Source organism: Suricata suricatta, chromosome 6 (assembly GCF_006229205.1).
Source record: "Suricata suricatta isolate VVHF042 chromosome 6, meerkat_22Aug2017_6uvM2_HiC, whole genome shotgun sequence".
Taxonomy (NCBI): domain Eukaryota; kingdom Metazoa; phylum Chordata; class Mammalia; order Carnivora; family Herpestidae; genus Suricata; species Suricata suricatta.
The window spans coordinates 107,204,035-107,226,715 of record NC_043705.1 but is presented as its reverse complement, the minus strand read 5'-3'; the positions used below and the strand labels follow the sequence as shown (position 1 = coordinate 107,226,715).

The following is a 22,681-nucleotide window of genomic DNA, read 5'->3' as shown; positions in this document are numbered from 1 at the left end:
AATACTTTGGCAAAAAGAGGGAAGTTGATGAAATAACTGTGACAAACGCTTGATAATGGTTGAAGCTGAGGGATGGGTATATAGTGGTTCATTACAAATTCCACTTTTGTGTATGTTTGGAACTTCTTATTAAAATGGGGCGGGGGGCGTTTGTTAAGAGAATTGTGAAAAAGTCCCTAGAATGTCATGTTAAAGATGCCTCTCTTTAAGAACTTTCTCTGGAGAGCCAACTCAGGAAAACTCCCCAATTGTATGCAGACTCCTGTATGTGCATATGTGCATTTTCCCAGAAAAACAGCCACAGCTTTCTTCGGAGGCTCAGAGGGGTCGTGACCTCTTCCCCCCCACCCCCCAAGATTAAGTATCCGCTACCTTACAGGGGGAATCGTGTTTGAAGTCCGGTTGCCTCCTCACCTCTAGCTGATCACTGCAGAGCGCGCCACACGCCGGATGTGGCTGTGTGACGCTGGCCTGGCGGGCCCCTCGGATCCCTTTTCTCCACCTGTAAAATGGGGTCACGGGTGGTCCACGCGGCCCAGGGAGGACCGAGTGTCTGGGGCCGCTAGGCCGTCGGCCCCCGCAGGAGACCCACACCTAGCGATGCCTCGACGCTTGCCCAGGACGCGTCCCCCGCGCCCCCACCCCCACCAGGCCCCGGCCCGTCCACCTCCCGCTTGGGGAGGCAATTTGTCTCCTTTTGAACCCCCCGCCCCCGACGGGTTTCCCCCTTTGATTCGCGGCGCGGAGGCTCCCCCCCGCTTTGAAATGCAAACCCGCCCGGGTTGGGGCCGCGGGCGCCCGGGGCTATAAAAGGCCTGGGTGGGGCGGGCGCGGCGGCAGGGCCCGCGAGTTCAGGTGAGCAGTCTGCTCTGCTCGTCGGGGCGGCCGGCAGCGGCGGCTCCAGGGCCCAGCATGCGCGCGGGGCCCCGCGGCCACCATGTACGTGGGCTATGTGCTGGACAAGGATTCTCCGGTCTACCCGGGCCCCGCCAGGCCCGCGAGCCTAGGCCTGGGCCCGCAAGCCTACGGCCCCCCGCCCGCACCCCCTGGGCCCTCGCAGTACCCCGACTTCACCGGCTACTCTCACGTGGAGCCGGCCCCCGCACCCTCTGCGGCCTGGAGCGCGCCCTTCTCTGCGCCCAAGGACGACTGGGCCGCCTATGGCCCCGGCCCTGCGGCCCCCGCCGCCAGCCCAGCCCCGCTGGCATTCGGGCCCCCCCCGGACTTTAGCCCGGTGCCTGCGCCCCCTGGGCCTGGCCCAAGCCTCCTGGCCCAGCCCCTCGGCGGCCCGGGTGCACCGTCCTCACCCGGAGCTCAAAGGCGGACGCCCTACGAGTGGATGCGGCGCAGCGTGGCGGCTGGAGGTGGCGTTGGCAGCGGTAAGGACCCCTCCCTCGCCCTGCGCCTTTGGGACGTCCCCCTGGGCACCGGCAGGTGCCAGGGCGAGGCCCAGTCGCCCCCAGTCTGACCCCTGCCATGGCCCTGCAGCGGGCTCTCCGTTTGGGCCTCCCTGACTTCTCTGGCCTTGGGGTGCTTGTTGTCTCCTCTTCCTCCTTCAGAATCCCAGACTGCCTGAGCCCTGTAAGCACGGCCTGTCCTTCAGTATAGATAGGGAAACTGAGACCCTTGGAAGTGAAGTGACGCACCTTGTGGCTGTCCGGCAAGGCTGGAACTAGAATGCAGGCCCCCAGATTTAAGCCAGGGCTCTTTTAGCAACGCTGGCCCCAGTGGTCCTCCGTTTCCTCCACCCCTACTCCAGCCCCAAGAGGAAGCTGCAAACCATCCCCAGAAGGGGCGATGCGCTGATTGTGTGAACACAGGGGAACCACTTTCCTTTCCAGGTCTCAGTACCCCCATCAGTACAGTGAAGAGATTGGCGGGTCATATCCTTTGGACCGGAAAAGAGCCCTGTTTGGTTAAATCGGGGTGGGGGTCCCTACCTTACCATCCCAGGGCCCTCCCTGAACTCTTGACCCTGGGGGAGGGGAAAGCAGGAGCAGTTGGGAAGGTGGCTACTGTTTGGCTCCTGAGACTGTGAACCTCCCGCCCCCCAGGCAGGCCTCTCTGATCCACCCTCTTCAAAGGCAGCAGAGGGGGCAGGACAAAGGGCTGGCTTTAATGAGGGGCGGCCTGACCTCCTTTATAGGTCCCCCCTTTGTCATGTAACAGGCTGCCCCTTGGCTCAGTAGTGACTCCTGTTGGCCGGAAAGTGAACACGATATCCCATTGTCCCGAGTGTGTCCGGCCTGTCCTGACAAAGGCCACCTGGCCTTAGGGGCGGGAAGTTGGCCTGCCCACCCTTTGATGTTCAGCCCCTCCTCCCTTCCTCCAGCTGGGAGGGAGCCTGGGACTTCCCCCACCTCCTCTCTCTCTTCACCCCCTTGTCCCCTGCACACACTTCACTGGCCGGGGCAGATGTTGGGCAGATCTGGCTATAATTGCAGCACCTTCTTGAGAGGCTCAGGGACACAGAAGCCCCGATCAGCCTCCTATCAGGCTCAGAGGACTGGGGGGTGTACCCCAGCTGGGCGACTCATCTGTGTGACCTTGGCTAAATACTGACAACTAACATTTATGGAACACTTACTAATGGACCAGGCACTGCCCAAGACCTTGCCTGCATGAAGCCACCTAATTCTTACAACACTATTGTACGTACTATTATCATCCCCATTTTTAAGATGAAAAATCAAGGACGCAGAGAGGTTAAGTACTGATGAAAGGCCGTATAACCAGTAAATGGGGGGCTGGGACGCGAAGCCAGACATTGACCACCAGGCCTGTGTTCTAATCCTCTAAACAATAGCCTCCCCTGAATTAGTCATCTTTTCTGGGTCTCAGTTTTACCATCTGTGACCCAATAGAGAAGGGTCTGGTACCTTTGTTTTGGTTTTAAAGGGATCTTTTTAGAAAAGTCTGGTGGAAAATACAAATCTTCTCCCTAGACAAAAAGTGCTGCCTCATTCAGCAGACCATTTGAGGGATTCTAGAAGCTCTGAAAAAGATTTCTCCATTGGCCCTGGTTGAGAACCCCGCATTAGATTAAAGGAGAGGAGGGGTCTGGGGCCACTGACCTCTGGTTTTGTGTCTGTTCCCTGGAGAAAGAAGCCTGCTTTTCCCACTCCTCTGTTCCAGTTGCTGCTTCCTCGTCATCAGGAAACTTTGGAGATGGGTGGTGACGTGGTGGGTGGCAGGGAGGCGGGAAGGGGATAGGGAGCGGTCCGAATGCAGGAGTTTCTCAGGAGCAAGACCCGGAGAGGGTGCACCCGTGGAAGTCAGAGGTCAGGTGCAAGGCCTGGGGCACTTTCAGGCTGTGTGATGTCTGGCAAACCACCTTTCTTCCCTGGCCACAGGATCTGCGTGCGAATCCCGCCCCAGCCTCTGGTCTTAAAAGTCATCTGAAAACTGTTGTCCCCAGGCAGACAGGGGGCCTGGCTGTAAGTCTGCCCAAGGCCAAAAACACCTTTCCTGTTTTCACTCCCAGAAAGTAGGAGGAGAGGGCCAGGGGAGGTTTGCAGGCTCCCAAGGAAAGTGGCAGTCCCAGAAGCCAAGTGAGACTTAACTCTGGTGAGGACACAGCATCATCAGCTTTCCAGAAGCTGAAAGCTGCTGCCTGTCTGCCCAGGGGCACCTGACCCTCCTGAGATGGCAGGGTTGCAATGGGGTTCCAGATCCTCCCTGAGAGAGAGGCCACGCCCTTCCCACCCCCACTGTGGCCTCAGTTTCTCCTTCTGAGCCATGAAGACCCAGGCCTCGGGGGTGCTGTCTGTGTAATGCTGCTGTCTAGGACGGCAAAGGGAAGGTCGGTACCTGCCAGCACCCCATCCCCGTCGCCAACCCCAAACATTGCTCAGTTGGAGACCAGACATACAGTTGGGGAACTGAAGCCCAGGGACTATAAGAAATGTACTCTTTTTGCACAAGTGGAGGCTGAGCTGGGATAGATGTTGATGAGTCTTAAAATTTCTCCAATGGTTTCCCATTGGGAAATCCATACTCCCTGAAGTCTACAAGACTATAGAACATCAGTACCTGGCCCCTACCTGCCTCCCAAACCTCGCCCCAGGCTACTTACTCGAGGCCACCAAGCTCTAGACACCAGCCTTCTTTTAGTTTCTCAGATGTGCCGTGTGCTGCGCCGGTCCTGTGCCTATGTGGCTCCCTCTTCCTGGAGACTCCTTTGCCCTAACTCTTTGCAGGTCCAGCTCCTTCTCACCCTTCAGGTCTTAGCTTAATGGTCATCTCCTCAGAGAGGTCCTTCATGATGTCTCAAGGAAGGTTCCCCTTATACATGCTGATCATCTTCGCCATGTTTCATTCAGAGCGCTAACCTTGATTTCAGTTTACCTGTTTGTGTGTGTGTGTGTGTGTGTGTGTGTGTGTGTGCATGCACGTGCGCGCGTGGTCTGCTTCTTTACCCACCAAAGTAAATGCCCCGTGAGGTCCAGAGCCACATCCATTTGACCCATCCCTATGGTTCCAGATACCATCTCAGTGCATGGCATTCCATAGGGGCTCAATACATTTTGTTGAATGGAATGAACAGGACACGTGTGAGGAACAGTAAGACAGAGGGAAGGGGGAGAGATGAAATCTTGGCATTGACACATTTCTGATGTTCCCAGCCCTGGAGTTGGGACCATGGCTGTTCAGCTGAGCAAGCTCATGGCTGTGATGGAAGCCTGGTTGCTGCCCTCTCCCTCTTGGGATGGCCCTCCAGCCTTAGCCGAGGAGTTGGCTGAGCTGAGGCTGGATGACCACCTCAGCTCTATCCTGAGGAGGGACAATGAGAACTGGAAAGACAAGGGAGAGGCTGTTGGGCTTCATTCCATAATCAAAATGTTAACCCGGAGCAATTGCTGTCACTTGACTGAGGCCAGGACTTCAAGGGGTTCTAGTTTGTGGTCTTCCCCGTTTGCATATATAAATACCAGCTTTGTCATTAGGAGGGTCATACATTGTCCTCTGTCAAAGGCTCAGCATCTATTCCTCATGAATAAACAGTACTTCCCAGGTTGGTGACTTGTGGGGTGGCTGATGTCCTACACAGCCAGGGAGATGCTCAGGGGGACGATGAAGCCATTGTAGCAGGGTTTAGGTCTTGGTCCAGCCCCTTCAGATCTCAGATGGAGAAACGGAGGCCCAAGGAGGAGATGAACCCACCTCTCCTCACCAGATTCCAGACCCTCTCTGTTGGCCCGTTGCCACAGCCACCAGCCTGGCCTCTCACCTTCCGCCTCCCTCTGACACCCCAGCTGTCTTCACAACCATTACCAGTTTACCTTTGCAAGGCACGTCTCCTGATCAAGAGAACTCCATGGCTCCCCACTGCCATTGGACTTGCCATTTCGTAATATGCCATTTCATTGCTTTGGCATTCAGTGCCCTCGTTAAGAGGGCAATTAAAGCCACTCTTGTGCTGGTCTGTCTAGATACAGAGGTGCTTACTGGGGCGGGGGGGTGGCTTACGGCTGAGCTTGGGAGCCTCAAGCCTGGGACTGCATAGCTTCAGGCAAGTAAACTTGGATCATTTCTCTGAACCTCAGTTTCTTCCACTATAACATTAGGATCATAATAGGATTGTACCTTGAAGCAATGGTGCCCATCTAGCCCAGGCCCTGTGCTTGGCACAAAGGAGGTGCTTAGCATATCAGTGCCTATGACCGTCTCTGCCTGTTCTTAGCAGGTGCACGGAAACACACACCTCACACTCCCTGCCTCTGCAGTCTGGCTCCCTCAACCTAAATTACCCACCCTTCCCTCTTACATCTTCATCAGTTCAAACACTGCACCTTCGTTGCCATGGCCACCTCCTCTAGAAAGTCCTCCTTGTTTTCCTCCCCTCCAAGCACTATATCAGGCCCTTGTTTTAACAGCATTTACCACTCTCTTGTTTATCCCTTCCATCTCCCCTGAGGACCAGTCAGAGTCTGCCCTGTCCTTTCACCATGCCTTGCCCATGACGGGAGCTCATGATGAGGCTGATCACTGCGATACTGGTTGAGTCCTTACCGTGTGCCAGGCGGTGAGCCAAGAACGTTTCATGGGTTTTCTCACTTAGGCTTCATAGCAACCCTAAGAGGTGTGAGGATCTATTATTAGCCTCATTTTTACAGATAAAGTTAATGAGGCTCAGAGAGGGTAAGGAACCTGCTCAAGCTTACGTAGCCAGGATGAAGCGGCATGGGGTTCGAACCCAGACTCTACAGCCTAAGGAGCATCTGTCAAATAAGCAACATGCTCAGCAGCCCCAGACCCCTTCCTGAGTGTGTCCCAGCCCAGCTGAGGAAAGGAGGCTGGTCAGGGAGGAGCTGGAAGACGATGATGGGGGAGAGTGGGTACGGCAGGGGCAGGCCGTTTAAAACTGGTTCTCTAGACAGAAGCTGTATTTGACACCTCGTCTCTCAGATGTAGCTGGGAAGGGGAATGACCCAGTTAGAAGGTGGCAGAAGGCTTTTTTTGGTTGGGTGGTTTTTTTTTCCCCCTCACTTTGGCCGATATTGCTGCTGAAAGCTTAGGAAATCATTCTGAAGGTCCAAAACGGCTTTCTTAGCAGTAGGGGCTGGCTTGTCCATAGGAAGTTATCTTTTTTTAAATTTTTAAAAAACGTTTTATTTATTTTTGAGAGAGAGAGACAGCATGAGCAGGGGAGAGTCAGAGAGAGAGGGAGACACAGAATCTGAAGACAGCCTCCAGGCTCTGAGCTGTTAGCACAGAGCCCGACGCGGGGCTCGAACCCATGAACTGTGAGATCATAACCTGAGCCGAAGTCGGACGCTTAACCGACTGAGGTACCCAGGCGCTCCTGTAGGAAGTTATCTTAATGTGCTGGCCCTCCGATCTCTGTTCTGGATTCTGCTCCTGGGATTTGGAAACAACACTTGCCTCTGGAGTCAACAAGGGTTAACATGTTGAACCCTCCCCATGCCACACTGCAGCCCTCTAGCTTGGAGGGGTGCATAAAGAGGGAGTAGACGTTAGTGGAAGCCAAGATTGACCCTTCAAGTTCAACACCTTCCCGGGGTTTCCCATTGCTCTTGAACCCAAATTCAAACCCCTAGCCCCAAGGCTCGAGCTCTGCTGGTCTCTCCAGCCTCACCATGTGCCTCCCTCATTCATTCATTTATTCATTCAGGCAGGCAGACTGGGGACTCTCAGGGAGCTGGCACTGTCTGTCCCTTACTCTGCACTCTCTGCCATTGGGCCTTTGCACATGCTGTTTTCTCTTCCTGGAACATTCCTCTTGTTGTTGATATAGAAGCCTCCTCAACCTTCAGGTCTTGATTTAAACATCACCTCCTCCAGCAGACCTCCCCCTCCTGCAAAATTATTAAAGGAGGTCCCCCCACCCTCCACGCCTGCAACTTAATCTTCCTCTCAGCTCTATGCTTACTTTCCTTCATGCTAATCCCAGTTTGTCATTTTTTTTGTTTGTTTTTAATCTGCCCCCCTCGCATGAAAAAGGGGAAGGAATGATTTAACAAATAAATCCCGAGTGTCTACCATGGTAATAATGACATGAACTAGCACCTACTAAATACTCTGCGTGTGCTTAGCATTTTCTCAAATGTAGGTATTTCTGATCCCAGAATTGCACATTTCTGCATGAGGTTAGTGGCTTTGGTAAGGCTCTGGGAGCAGGGAACAGGACAGAAAGACTGAGGTTGAGCTGACCAGGTGGTGGGTTGGCTGCGGGAGCTTCAAGTGCCTCTTAGGTTTCTGGCCTGAGTATCCAGAGAGTGGCCATTTACTGAGATGAGGAAGACCAAGGAGCAGTGGATTTTAGTTGCATCTTTAACGAAGATTCATCCAGTACTCACTGTGTGCCAGGCACCATTGTAGGGCTGTGTGAGCAAGATAGCATGGTCCCTACCCTCACGGAGCAGACTGGGAGCAAGGCACGGAGGGGAAAGGACTTGCAAAGGTCACCCCGTGAGCTAGGACAGGGCGGGAGCCTAGAGCCCCTCGCTGCATCCCCCCATGCCCCCCCGAATGTGTGACCTCAGGACCCAGGCCTGCAGACCGTTGGGCAGGACCTTGACTTCCAGGGTGACCCAGGGAGGGCAAGGCACTAAGAAACAGCTTGGAGAGTCCTCAAGCTGTTCAGGCCTGGGGAAAGACTCGAAGGGACAGTTTTTGGTTGCTAGTCTTAGAAGGGCTGTTCTGGGTCAAGGGCACGCCTTAATTTTGGGTGCCCCTGTGGAAAAACCTGGGGGAAATACAAGTGGGTAGGCTGCTTTGCAGATTGGACAAGCACAGTCCGCTTAGGATTCGATGCAGCTGTGGGCACCTAGCCTGAGGGAGGGTTTTGGTCTAGGAGGGCTGTCCAGTGGAACTTTCTATGATAATGTAAGTGCCCTCTATCTCTTCTGTCCTGGATGCTAAGTAACCACTAGCTGCATGCGTCTGTCAGGCACTTGAAATGTGGCTCATGTGACTAAAGAGCTTAATTCTTAATTCTATTTAGTTATTTTAAATTTAAGTAGGGGCGCCTGAGGGGCTCAGTCATTGAGCATCTGACTTTGGCTCAGGTCATGATCTCACTGTTCTTGGGTTCCAGCCCTGCGTCGGGCTCTGTGCACACAGCTCAGAGCCTGGATCCTTCTTCAGGTTCTGCGTCTCCCTCTCCTTCTGCCCCTCCCTTGCTCACACTTGTCTATCAAAAATGAATAAGTGTTATAAAAAATTAAAAAATAAATTTAAGTGGCTCCATGTGGCTAGCAGCTGTCATACGGGAAGGCACAAACCGCTCCCAAGAGTTCCTAAGACGGTCATCCATTCCCGACAGACTCCGTATTCTCCACCAGGGAGCCTTTCCCACTTCTGTCTCAGCACTCAGCTTCATCATCCACTAGATTGTATCAATAATTGCCTTGTTCAATAGGTTCTCACCCCTGAGTTCCACAACTACGCTGTATCGAGGAGGAATTCATGGCCTCAGTTTACAGCTATAGGCCTGGAAAGGTTTGGTGCTTTGCCTAGATTCACATTGCCCGCCTGTGGCCAGGCGAGGGTAAAGCAGACAGGTCTACCTGACCTTGAACTTTCTGTCCTCTTCACTGCCTCCCAAGCCAGGCCAGGACGCGTGGCTCCGTGGAGAAGGCAGGGCAGGGGACGATGCCAGGGCGGTCTGGGAGGAGTGGGTGCAGGGCCAGCTTCGTGCTGTGACTGGGAAGGAGGGAGGGGCAGGGAGGAGAAGCTTGCCAAGGCTGCAGGGCCTCCACCCCCATGCCAGACTTACCCCTGCTCCAGTGAGGAACCGTGATGGTGCAGCCTGGGCCACTCAGCCTGAATGAGGACCCAATCAGAGCCCAGTAGATACCCTCAGGACCCGGGGAGGGACATCGTCACTAAAGTGGCCAGGTCTGGGCTACCACAGCGGAGGGCCCACCCCTGCTGGTGGGATGGAGAACCAAGTCCTAACTAAACATCCTCCTCCAGTGGCCGGGCCAGATCTCCTGGCTCCCGGCTCCCCGGCCAATGTGTTCCTTGCCCTGCTGCTCCATCAGGCCGCATTCCTCCCTCTCCCTAGGGGCCCTTCGGACATCCGCTTCTGCAAATAGCCGGCTCTCCTTGACATCCCCTCCGCTCTTTGCCCTTTACAAACTACTTTCCCATCCAAAGCCCGAAGTTCAGTTGCTTGTCGAGTCCTCTGGCTACAGCTGGTCAGACCTGGGCCAACCCCTTAGAGGAGGGCTCAGAGCTGCACAGAACATCAGACTCTCCAGGCCCTCAGAGCTCACCCTCTTCTGATGCACAGGAGAAACTGAGGCCCGGAGAGGAGAAGGGACTTCTTCCAGACTGCACCGATGGCACAAAACTGGGCCCGGGACAGATTGACTTTAGCTAGTGATTCAGAATAGCATCCATGGGCTGTTAGAATGGCTGGGAGAGCAGGATGCTGTGGATCTGGGCTGGAGTATTTTTAACAAGCTTACCTGCATGCATGTGTGTGCACACACATATGCGTGTGTGTTTGTGTGTTGTAGGGGGGATTGCGATGCACAGTCAGGGTGGGGCCAGACCACACAGGGACGGGGCATGGAGGTTTGAGGCTGGATTGGTGTTCCAGGCCCCGAGGGCCAGAACCAGCAGTGCCACCCCTAGGGCCACAAACCTAGCAGGAAGAGGGCCCAGGAAGTGCTGACCCAGAGGCCCTTGGATTTTCCCGGAGCCACCCGCCCTGCCCTGGGGGCAGACGCTAAACTCTGTCCTTGCCTGACCCAGTCTGGGTGGCCACAGGCTGCTGTGGCTCCTGCCCCCTTCCCTCCAGCTGGGCAGGCCCGGTATCTAGGCTCTCAGACAGGGAAATCAGCCTTAGAATTCTTTCGGCAAAAATAACAAACACAACCAGAGAATCAACAAACATTGGGAGCCTGGGGTTTCCAAGTTGGAAAGGACCTCCTAAATAAACAGTCTCGTCCAACACATCCACATTTCCCCAGACCCACTCTCCAGCCCTTCTGCCACACGGCTTGTCATGCCACTGTTGACAATGAGAAAGATCTACACATCCTTGCGTACCTACTAAGCACCAGGTGCTGTGCTAGGTGTCCTTTCTTTGTCTCGAGTGATCTGCTGGGCCCCAGGGGTGGGAGATAATTATGGGAGACCCCACCCTGCATGAGAGGTTCCAGTGCTCTTCCTGAGGCTTCACAGACTTGGTTTAAATTCCACCTGCCAGATGCGTGGACCTCTCTGAGCCTCAGCTTGCGTACCTGTAAGTAGGGATAACAGTCGCACAGCATAGATTATTGAGAGATGTATTGAGCACGTCACCCGTGACTTGTTGGCCATTATTATCCGCATTTTATGGATACAGAGCATGAAGCTCGGAAAGCTGAGGTCCCTGGTCCGTGATCACCCAGTCAGTGGCCTCCCAGCTGTGAGAAGCTGTGCCATGCAACCCCAGCGGTCTGTTTGCCCAGACCACCTCATGCCAGGGTCACCTGACAGCTAGTCACGCATCAAATCCCCGAGTCTCGTTTTAGCCCCACTGAATATGAATTTCCGGTCTAGACTCTGTGCTTTTAAAAAGCTCCCTAGTACCTCCCAGGAGCCTGCTCTTGGAGATGGGGAGTCTGCTGCCTCCACAGCAGCCCAGCACACACGGATGGGCCGCTCCTCAGGTCCCAAAGCCAGAGCAAAGAGAAGGCCTCTCATTTGGGTGAGTTATCCAAGGGCCTCCCCTGGTGTGCTCACCCCTGAAGATCTGCACTGCACTGGCGTCTGGCCTGGAGGGTTATTCATTAGGGGGCTGGGAGCGGCTGGCCTCCATCAGACACCTGCTGCAGGAGCCCGGACTTCCCTCTCAGCCCCAGCATCCCAGGAGCCTGTAAATCATTCATCCCAGGCCCTCTCCCTGCCTGCTGCTCTCACACACCTCCCTGCCCCCTCCCTCCAAGGCTCCTGGGGTGGCACGGTGCCACAGGTGCTCACAGGACCGGGAAGGGAGGGTAGCTTGAGGCAGTCAAGAGTTCTGGCCCAGCGCTGAGACTGGAGCCCAGGGCTTCTGACTGTCATTAAAATACAAATTCCTATCACACATGGTAAAAAAAAAAAAAAAAAAAAAAAAAAAAAGATAGAAAGGAAGGAAGGGGAGAGGGAGGGAGGAGGGTGGGAGGGAGGAAGAAAGGAAGGAAGGAAGGAGGGAAGAAAGAGAACAAACAAAGGGTGCGTGTGTGGCTCAGTTGGTTAAGCGTCCAACTTTGGCTCATGTCATGATCTTGAGGTTTATAGGTTCGAGCCCTGCATCGGGCTCTGTGCTGACGGCTCAGAGCCTGGAGCCTGCTTTGGATTCTGTGTTTCCCTCTCTCTCTGCACCTCCTCCACTCATTCTCTCTCTCTCTCTCAAAAACAAACATGAGAGAGAGAGAGAGAGAGAGAGAGAGAGAGAGAGAAAGGAAGGAAGGAAGGAAGGGAAGAAAGAAAAAGAAAGAAAGAAAGAATCATTCCAGAATCATTCCAAAGACTCTTGCCTGTCACCTTCCTGAGGCCCCACAGCTTCTAGCTTGCTCCCCAGAGGCAGCCCCTGTTATTGGCTTGTATATTCTTTTAGAAAGAATTCTATGGGTACAACATATGTGTTAGTGTGTGTGTATGTGTGTGTGTCCCTCAACTTTTGTACAAAAAAACAGTAACATACCATTCACAGTATTTTATGTCTTTTTTTTCTCAATATATCTTAGAAATTGCTCAATATTGGTATGTAGGGAGCTTTATAAATTTATTTAATGTTTTATTTATTTTTGAGAGACAGAGAGAGACAGCATAAGCTGGGCATGGGCAGAGAGAGGGAGACACAGAATCCAAAGCAGGCTCCAGGCTCTGAGCTGTCAGCACAGAGCCCATCTCAGGGCTCGAACCCACTAACCGCGAGATCATGACCTGAGCTGAAGTTGGATGCTTAACTGACTAAGCTACCCAGGCGCCCCAATATAACATTCCTCTTCATGGATGTACTGTCTCTTATTTAGCAAGTCCTCCACATGTGGACATTGTTTTTAGTCTTGTGCCTTTCAGAACAGCCAGAGCCTTGGGCACAGTTTCTGTGAGGTGAGCTCCTGGACTTGGGATCAATGGGTTGAAGGGTGCGTGCATGTTAATTGAGGCTAGGTGTTACCAAGCTGGGCTCCAAGGAAGGTGGTCCAGTTCTTACTCCCTGGACAGCATATGGGACTTGTTGGTTCCTGGACCGCAGTGTGATCCCAGAGGTTTTGTTTTGGACAGAGCCATCTTCTTGCTTCCAGAGCTCCACCAGACAGAAGTTGGCCAGTGATTCCCGAGCCCACCAGCCCATCTCCTGGGTCCACGGAGGAGGTGACAGGGCCTGGGGACTGGGTCTGCCCTGACAGCTTCCCCAGAAAGAAGGAAATATGCAGCTCAGCGCTATCTCCTATCTAGTACCCTCCCCCTGCTCAAATATGAGATGAGTCAAGCTACCGTGTTGGTGGCCTGAGCCCAGGGTTTATCCCGCGACCAGGCAGGATGGCCCTCGGCAAAGATGCCCCCTTTCTGAGCCTCAGTTTCCCCCCATCTACAAAGTCAGATGTGATGGATCCCCACTTGCTCATCAGAAAAAATGGGAGTGAGCGCTGGGTGCCTGAGGAAAAGGCTGCCTTCGGAAGCGCTGCTTGAAACCTCAGGCTGTTTGGGTGGGAAGGGAGCCTTCCGGCCCCACTTCGGACTGTGAGTATCCGGGCATTTTCAAGGGCCCACCCAGCCTGTGGATTGTCCAGCCCCAGCCCAGGACTCTCAGCGGCCAGCCCTCACCATGGTCTGGCTCCTCCCCTCCCAGAAGTACAAGTATATTATAGTCTGCTGTTTGAGCGCCTGTTGCCAAGGTTTAGGGGACCTCTTGGGGGCTCTGTGGACCCTAAGCCTGATGGGGTGAGGAGTCGGGCCAGCAGCAGGGAGTGGGACTCATGACCAGGTGACACGGCCTTGGGCAGGTCCACGCTTGCAGGGGGTGGAGGTGGGGGCTTCAGTGCCCCTGACTGTACAGGGGAGTTGAACTAGAAGGATTCACAAGGCCAGTATAACCTGCTGGAACGCTCAGTCTCTTCATCTGTAAAATGGGAGGAGACAAAACTGAGCCCTTCTGGCTTTAGCCCAGTGAAGATTCAGTGCTCTGCTGGGCTCTGGGGGTGGTGGCATTGGGCAGAACTGTTTTCGAGTTGGCGTTGAATTTCCTAGGCTAAGGCAGGGCCCGTCTGGAGCCAAGTCCTCAGCATCCACTCCCTTGTCCCTTTCCTGGGCCTGGCCTGGCGGAGGGCCGAAGTGGTCCCGTGCTGCGTCAGGTGGTGGGCTGCGGTCAGCGGGTGTGGAAGCATCCAAGTGGGGTTATGCTGCCCTGGCAGCAAACCCGAGGAGAAGAGCCCAGAAACATCTGTCGTCTCCCTTTCTCCACAAAACCATTTGGCTCCTGGGGACCCCGGTAGCTGTTTTGCCAAGCTGCGTGGGCTTAGTAGTGAGGCGGGAGCTGGAGGAGGGGTGGGTGGTTAGCGCGGGGGTGCTGAGGGACAGGCAAAGCGAGGGCTGCGACCTCAGGACGTAAAGGCCAGGCTGTGTGGGGGTAACTGGGTGACATGGAGCAGGGTCGATGGCCATTGCAAGACCCGCTGTACCCTGGTGGGACACACGTGTGAGTCTGAAAGTGCTTGCATGTGCCTCCTATTTATAGCCAAGTGCTGAGCTTCTTACGAAGGAAACTGGTGTTGAGGCAGGCCCCCCGCAGCAGCCCAGGCCAAGAATGACTCTTAATATTCTCTCCAGACAGGCCTCTGATCCCAGCCCCAAAGGCAGCACTGACATTAACCCCATTCGGTCCTCAAATCCAGCTCCTGGCCCCAGGCTGAGCTCTGTCGAGAAGCCAAGCCACAGCCTCCTCTCTGCTGGGTTACTTCGGGCCTATCTGTGCTTCCCCTTCCTCTTGCCAGTCTGTCCTCTATGCAGCAGCCAGAGTCATATTAAAACCTACGTCAGACTTCCTGTCTCCTGGGCTCAGGACCTGCAATGGCTCCCATCCCAGACTGAGTAACACCCAGAGTCTTTCTCATGGCCTGTAAGGCCATGGACAGCCTGCCCCTCTGTCCTTGCTCACAGCACTCTGGCTATGCCGGTCAGATGTCAGCTATGCTCCCACCACAGGGCCTTTGCACTTGCTATTCCCTGTAGCTGGAACCCTCTTCCCCAGTTACCTGCATGTCTCTTTCCCTCACCTCCTTCAAATCTTGCTTAAATTCCCCTTCTCAGTAAGACTACTCCATTTAAAAATCACATACTCTCTCCTCCCCGAATTCCCAGTTTTCTTTTCCTGCCTATCTTCTCTCTGGAATACTTATCCATTAACATATCAAATACTTAATATCAAATATCAAATTATTTTGGTCTAGCTCCCTCCACTAGAACCTAATTTCACTGAGAGTAGGGATTTTTTTTAGTTTTGCTCACTGGGATACCCCAGTGGTTGGCCCACAACAGGAGCTCAGTAAATGTTTGTAGCCTGAGCCTGAGTCCCTGCTCTGTGCCAGCAGAAGAAGCAGCAGTGTGGATGGCTTTGGGCAGACCAACCCCAGCTTGGGGCTCGGTGTCTAGGGCCAGGGCCCTTGGAGGTATGTGACAGTCGTCAGGGTCGCCAGGTGTTTCAGTGCTTTCTGTTTGGTTTTGGGGCCAGCAGCAGCCACTGTCACTTGACTGGAATTGAGTGCACTCCCCCTCCCCCTCCCCCAGGACCCTGGGGCAAGCTTCTGCCTCTACCTGTGGTCGCCCTTCCCCACTTTCTTCTCATGCGCTGGAGAGAAGGTCATTAGTCTCCATCTGGCCTGGCCTGCCAGGTGTCCCTCCATGTCACTGGTGTTAGACCCTGTGGCCTTGGGATCCTGAATTGGAACCACCTTGGGGAGTTTGTTAGAATGCAGGCCCTGCCCCCAGGCTTTCCAGGTCCAGGATGGCCAGGGTTTTTCACAAGCTCCCCAAGGGTCCTTGTCTGGAAACAGCTGAGTTAAAGCCGAAGGAGTTGGCCATCAGCTCCACCAGCAGCCTGCTGTGTAACTCTGAGCAAGTAGCTTCTCTTCGCTGAGCCTCAGTGCCTCCCCAAATGGGCATGAGAGCAGTGCTCGCCTCTCGGGTGGGGGTTCTCCAAGCCTGACCTAGGGGGAATGATTGTTACCCTGGCCTCTGTGTGCCTCAGGGTTCTCCCTTGGGGGCCTGGATTTCTTCCTCCCTGGAGCCCCGCCCACCCACTCCCCTCCTCTCCTGGCCCCTCCACCTCTCAGGTAAGACCCGGACCAAGGACAAGTACCGTGTGGTCTACACCGACCACCAGCGTCTGGAGCTGGAAAAGGAGTTCCACTACAGCCGTTACATCACCATCCGGCGGAAGTCTGAGCTGGCTGCCAATCTGGGGCTCACCGAACGGCAGGTGTGTGTGGGTACCTCCACCTTAACCACGGGAGCAGGACCCAGAGTCTGACCTCCAGGCTGTCAGGCAGATTATGGACTCAGTCAAGGGAGGAGAACAGAGAGGTTGAGTCTCTGGCCATAGTCACACAGCATAGCAGAAACTGAGCTGCTGCCAAATGCTCACCACTTGCAACAAAACCCACTGTCCTTGACCCCCAATGCGGGGGGGGAGGGGCTAGGGGATCTGACTAGCTATAGGCTACGGCAAGGTATGATGAGTCCTGTTTAAGTCCAAAGGACGGAGCAGTCCCAGGGAGCACAGGGAAGCCTTCCTGGAGGAGGGGTGTTAGAGCATGGCCGTGGAAAATGGGGACAGAGGAGGATACAGAGAAAGTTGTTTTTAGGGCTGAGGAGCAGGTTCTAGAGGGGAGGGTGTATTCAGAGTCCCTGAACAGTGTGCGTTGCGGTGCAGGAGGGAGGCCACAGACCCCAAATGGAAATGTAAGAGCCCAGCTATCCTCCCTCTTTCTCCTGCTCTGCCTTTTGGTCTCCTCCCCCCTACCTCGCCCATCTCTCCTCTCCGATACCACAGGTGAAGATCTGGTTCCAAAACCGGCGGGCAAAGGAGCGCAAAGTGAACAAGAAGAAGCAGCAGCAGCCCCCAGCGCCCCCACCGCCAGCCCACGAAGCCACCCCCAGGGCAGCAGGGCCGCCCCTGGGGGGCCTGGGCCCCAGCTCTGCCAGCCTCCTGGCCGCCTCCTCCCCAGTGCCTGTTAAGGAGGAGTATCTGCCTTAGCCCTCTGCCCCGCCTTGGAGACTGGGGGCCTGGGGACTCAGGTGCTGGGCACATGGCTCCCGTTAAGGCCTGAGAGGCTTGGTCTGAATCCCAGCCCTGCCACTGACCTTCTCGGTAACCTTGGATGAGTTGCCCACCCAGCCCTTGCATCCCCTTGGCCCATCTGTGCAGTGAGCCTGTGGAAGAAGGATCTTTCCAGCTCTTGTGTTCTAGGGCTCAGTGGGGTAAGGGAGCCCAGGGTGGGAGGTCTCCATCCCCAGAGGGCCAAGCAAGTGGCCTTGATAAGTCCCTAGGTCCCACCTCCCCCTCCAGAGGTTCAAGGGTGGGAGGCCCTGGGGGGAGTGCATGGACTCTGGAGAAAGGGGGCAGGGCTGAGTGAAGATAGAAAGCTAAACCTTAACCAAGGGAGAGGGATGTGGTCAGCTCACACCTGCGTCTTCTTGGGGCTCCCCTCCTGCTGCCCCCCACCACAAATCCCCTGACCCCTGTCCAGGCTGGATGCAAAGCACAAAGCCCACAAGAGCAAGAGGCTCTGGTGACCGACCCCTCTGGACTGCAGAGCCATATCCCCCCACTCGCACTCTCAGTGGGGCCTCCAGATGGGGGGCACAGGGAGCCCGGGGTGGGTAGCATCCACCTGCTTAGTTTCTACCACCCCACTAGGCTCTCCCTTGGAGCCCAGGCCCCAGGGAGTCCCCGGGGGACTTCCACCGGACCAAGCAGAGCTCACAGCTGGGCAAGTGATGTACATAGAGTGGAATCTCTTGGATGCAGCTTCAAGAATAAATTTTTTTTCTCTTTCAAAAAGAGTATAAAAATCATTATACCTAGCATTAGCAGAAGATGCTGACGTAGCATAGTAAACCACCCTCCCCCTCCCTCACCACTGCACAACCCCACCCCCCCATCTCTGGAGCCCTGTAACAAGGTCACCTTTAAAATGTGTTTGAAAGATCAAAATAGGACGTTGTTAGAGTAAGTCTACGAGTCGATGTAAAGTGTTAAGTCCATTTTATATGCAGAATCATCAGACCCAAAACATCAGTTGTTTTTTTTAATTACTCAAGTACTCTCAGCTCACATTTTTCTTTCAATGGATGATACTCATTGGGCACCCCCATGTGCCAGGCATGGCTGAGCCCAGGGAATGCACAGCCCTTGCCCCACAAAAGTTCCCAGTCGGAGCTATGCTCTGGGCCTCAAAGGAACAAAGTATCCGGGGAGCCCAGAGTGGGCTTCCAGCTTATGCCAGAAGGTCTGGGAGGCTTCCTGGAAGAGGTGATGTTTGGATTGAGGCCTAAGGGTCTAGTAAGTGCTGTCAGACCAACAAAGGACCAACATGCTCTTAAAAAAGAATACTACCAATATGAACTTGAAATATAATTTTTTTTTAAATTCCGGAGACAAGCTGCAATTCTCAACTTCCAGGGGCAGGCAGAAGTCTGGGGCCTTCACTCCTGAGAAAGCTCTGGTGCCAGCTGCCTGCCCCTCTGTTTACTGTTCTGGGATGTGGCCCAGCCATAAAAAATGCACATAGCCTGCCTGCACTTTGCTCCTGGGGCACATGACAGCCATGTACAAGTGGAGCCAGTCCCCAAATAAGCCCCTCGGAGGAGCAGGCACGTCTCTCTCCTGCTCGTGGCCTGGCAGACATCATGGCTTCCCGAAGATGCTGCGCCTCTAAGGCCTGGGAACAGGGCGGTACCAGGGAAAGGACAACGCTTCCACGAGCAGAGGAAGAGGGCTGGTGGGAGGTGTGGCTGGCAGCGAGGTGGATAATTTTCTGATCTTCAGAAATAGTTGCTGTGTGACCCTGGGGTAACTACGTCTCCTCTCTGGGCCTCATTTCCCATCTGTAAAACCGAGGCATTTGTTTACCAAAAAGTGGCTCAGGTCAAGTCAGTTTGGCCAAGCCCTGCAGACTCATCCCTTCTGAGAGCAGCACAGGGGTACATTAACACATCAAAGGCTCTGACAAGTGGAGCAGCAAAGAAACCCCTTGAATTTTCTTTAGTCCAGCATTCTCCACACTTTGCTACCCAGGAGCCCCCTACTAGCACCTACTAGCACCCCAGCTAGCACCATACACTCTAGCGTGGGGATGCGGTGGGCTGGAGGGCCACGCTTTGGCTGTGACTCTGGTCACCATTTTGTCAGATGGCCTGGCTTCCAGCGTGACTACCTCCAAGCTCTGAGACTTCAGACAACTTGCTTAGCTCCTCTGAGCCTCGGCCTCCTCATTTGCCAAATGTAAATAAAATACTTTAACCTAATCAGAATGTAGCACAGAGTAGGTGCTGTCTTTTCACCACCTGCTGAGGGGGCTGTTATGTCCTAATTCGAGATGCTGGCAGGCCTGCCCCACCCCCGAAGCTGAGGACAGATGGTGGCTTGGAAGATCTGCGGCAGGGCAAGCCTGTCCCCAGCCACAGGAACACCTCTGTCTGGCTGTCAGGCTGGGTGAGCTGCAGGCCAGGCCCAGGTGGAAGGTGAGGAGGCTAAGGGGGGGCCCACAAAGTGGGGCTGATCACCTGTCCATTGGTGTTTGAGCTCCAGGAAAAAGGAAACTCTATCTAAAACGACTTCTAAGCAGTGTGATGGGCTGCCTTGTGAGGTAGTGAGTTCCCTGTCCCTCAGAGGGTTCCACCAGAGACAGGGGCATAGTGACTCAAGAAAGGGACCCCCTCCTGTCCTGTCAGACCCTGCAGCCAGCCCAGCACTGAGAGGGATTCTAGCTTTCCTATCATGAGGAGCTGCTGCTGGTTCTTTTTAGCCCATAGCAATTTTATGCTCCCATGCCCGGTGAGGGGGCAGGCCCCGGTGGCTGGAAACTGGGCGTCCAGACAAATGTCAGATATGGCCCTGGTCATGGCCTGGTCATGGCCTCTAGCAAACCAGAAGCATGCACATGAGTGCTATGTTTGGTGTGCAGGACACCCCTGATGCTGCGCTGGGAACCCCAGTCTGGGGAGCATTCCCATTGATTGCCAAGAGACGGGCATGGGCAGAGCAGAGAGGGTCACAGCTCCATGCTAGGGGAGGACTCAGCCCTGCTCTAGGAATAGAAGGGGTCTCCTGCCTCCCAGGGTATGTGTGTGCGCACGCAGGTGTAATGGGCCGTGACGGGGGTCTGTCCGAGGAAACCAGCCTGGCTCCCAGAAGATGAGGTGCCCGGCCAATGGGATACGGAAACTTGGGAGCTCAGCAGGCCTAAGAGAGGGCGGCTTTGGAGGGCAATCCTGTCCTGCACGCGCCACCCCAGAGCCACTTTTCTCTGAATCATACCAGATGGACCAGCAGTCTGATTCCTCATTTTTCACAGTCGCCACTAGCTGGTGTAACAAAACACATGCTCTCCAGCGATAGTCTGAACGTTTTAGCAAATTAAAAATGTTTATTTATATGCATTTAAAAATATCTCCGCATATAATAAAAGGAAGCACATTTTCATCTCACGATTTCCTTAAATCAACACACATCTCCATTTGACTTCTGGTTTGATGTGAGACCAGGAGAAATGAGACGGAGAGAGAGAGAGAGAGAGAGAGAGAGAGAGAGAGGTGGGAAGAGGGGAAGGGAGAAGATTATTTACTGGTTGGGATTCCTAAGTGCTGTCTTTCTGCCAAGGAGTAACCAAACTCCTTCTGAGAGAGGGGATGGGTGATGGCAGTTGCAGTAAACATCAAACACGCTTGGTAGCTAAACTCACGGCCAGTTGATCACAAGATCACAAGACTGAGGTTTCAGTGAACAGACTGACTTATGTGGACAGTGTCTTCTAGAAGATGTTGGAATTTTGTTCATTTGTTTGATGAAGACCAGACTTTTCCAACAAGGGCTGTGGTGATGGGGCAGAGGGTAGCAGAAAGCTGTGATCTGGATGGCAGAGCCTGTGTGGGGTCAGACTGCTAGATGCCAGGACCAACCCTGCCTCTACTTCACGCAGCGATTATGTAAGTCCTGCCTTTTCTGGGCCTCGGTTTCCCCATATGAAAAGTGGGAGCCTGGATCCATTTGCACTCACAGCCTCAGTGGCTGCCACCAATGTGTAGGGGTCACCCCATGATGTGTTTGCTTATGGAAGGGTAAAGATCCAGTTCTGTTCTTTCCCACCACCCCAAGAGCGGCTCCCCCCAGGACTGGGGGGACCAGGTGCACCTGGCAGGGGCTCATAAAGAGACCGGTCTTCCAGGGCTCTTGATCCGATGCCTTTCTATTCTTTCTTCCCATGGCTCTCTGGACCTTCCATCTTCCATGAAATTCATGTACCAATGGGAGGGGTTGTTCAGTAAAGCTGCAGCATGTCTAAAAAGAAGGTGACAGCCTCTAAGGGTGGTGATGGTGGGGGGGTTCTTGCCTGGGCCTTCCTGGATTCAGGAGCTGCTGGCTTTTGCCCTCTTGGCTTCTCTCCAAAGCCCAGAGATTCCGTGCTCTGTGTGATCTTGGGTACATAACTTTACTCCTCTGAGACAGGTTCCTCGGGTATAACATTGGGATGCACAAGCCTGCCTTCCCAAGCTGTTGGAAAGAAGTACAAATTAGATAGTAGATAGAAGCCTTCATCAAGGACCAGAGTAGGGTTTCATGAATGTTGCTTCCCTTCACATTCAGGGGCTGAGGGCTCCTTCCTTTTGCATCAGGAGAGCCCCCAGCCTGCCCTTGAGGCCAGACCTAAAGAAAGGAGCAGCTGGGTCTTGCTTCCTTCTAGGCTCCAGGGCTGTGAAAGGCAGTAGACCCTTATCCTCACTCTCCCCAAAGGCCTCTCCATGTTGACTGATGATGGGGACACTTTGAGTGAAAGGGGCCTGATTGGAAATGCATATTCTGGATCCACTAGCTTATACCAGATCAGTGCCGGAGAGCAATGAGCATGAATGCTCTAGTAATACTTTCCCATCCTGGTCACAGGCTCACACGGACCCTCGAGCTGCTCTGGGAGGTCGGTCAGGCACTGGGTGGCTGATGGCTCAGCTCAGAGATATGAAATCATAACAGTCCTGAGGTCCTACTTAGCTGGTGGGAGGAACCCAGGTGCTCAAGGTCTAAGTCACAAGCCATCACAATACAGTGACACTTGCCCTGTCTCTTCTTGACCCAACCTCCCTGTCTCTTTTCATTCCAGGCAAAGGAGAAAGTTTCAAGACCTCCACTAGCCCAGAAGTCCGTGAGGTCTGACACGGTGGCTGTGCCACTCAGTAGCTCTGTGACCTTGACTCAACCTCTCTGCCTCAGTTTCCTCATCTGTAAACTAGGGATGGCACCATCTGTCTCTCGGGGTCACTGTGTTGAGACAATAGCACCTAGCCCAGGATCGGGCACAGTAAATACAGGTAGAGTGGGTGATTGTAAAACATCTGATTATGGCCGCTATTCTTTTTGTTGGCAGACGCCGGAAACCTATAGTCAGTCACTACAGTCAGCTGAGCCCCTACTATGTGTCAGGCATGTTGTCTAAGCACAGTCTCCCTGGATTCCTCGCATCACTGTAAGGGAGGGAAGATTCTTAACCCCATTCTCCGGATGAAGAGGCAGCACAGCAAACTTAAGTAATGTGGGCAAGGTCACACAGCAAAGAGGAGGCACTGGGTCCGCTGGAACCTAAAACCCGGCTGTTGGTGTCCATGCACGTGGCCTGCCTCTCGCTGCCCAACTGGGGAAAGGAAGGCCCAGAGAGGGTAGGTTACTTGCCCAAGGTCACGCAGGAGACGGTGGCCGGGGCCTCCAGCCCTCCGAGGGTTTCCGTCGCAGACCCCCCCCTCCTCCTGCGCTCGGGCCCCTCCAATCCGCAGCTCTGCGTGCGGGGGCGCGCGCATACCCGGCTGTCCGTCCGTCAGCCAGCCGTCTGTCTGGGCGTATACGCGGGCGCAGCCGAGCTCCCCTCCCCAGCCTTGGGCGCTGCGCAGGGAGAGACAGGGCGTCCGTGGCGCCCGGCCCGCGCCCCACGCCCCACGCCCGCAGCCGACAGACGGCAGCGCCTGCGCC

General features: G+C 54.5%; 1 protein-coding gene across 1 annotated transcript; it reads left to right on the top strand.

Annotated features, from left to right (window-relative positions):
• The first annotated feature begins 937 nt into the window (after positions 1-937).
• On the top strand, positions 938-17,480 carry CDX1 (caudal type homeobox 1). Its single transcript, XM_029941609.1, has 3 exons — positions 938-1,379; positions 15,777-15,922; positions 16,496-17,480. The coding sequence occupies exons 1-3, from the start codon at positions 938-940 to the stop codon at positions 16,697-16,699; spliced, it is 792 nt and encodes a 263-aa protein (XP_029797469.1). The 3' UTR covers positions 16,700-17,480.
• The last annotated feature ends 5,201 nt before the right edge of the window (positions 17,481-22,681 follow it).

Excerpts from the sequence above, each read along its gene's own strand:
- CDX1 (XM_029941609.1), top strand. The coding sequence starts at position 938 with ATGTACGTGGGCTATGTGCTGGACAAGGATTCTCCGGTCTACCCGGGC. Across the intron at positions 1,380-15,776 it reads TGGAGGTGGCGTTGGCAGCG|GTAAGACCCGGACCAAGGAC; the intron begins GTAAGGACCCCT and ends TCCACCTCTCAG. Across the intron at positions 15,923-16,495 it reads TGGGGCTCACCGAACGGCAG|GTGAAGATCTGGTTCCAAAA; the intron begins GTGTGTGTGGGT and ends CCGATACCACAG.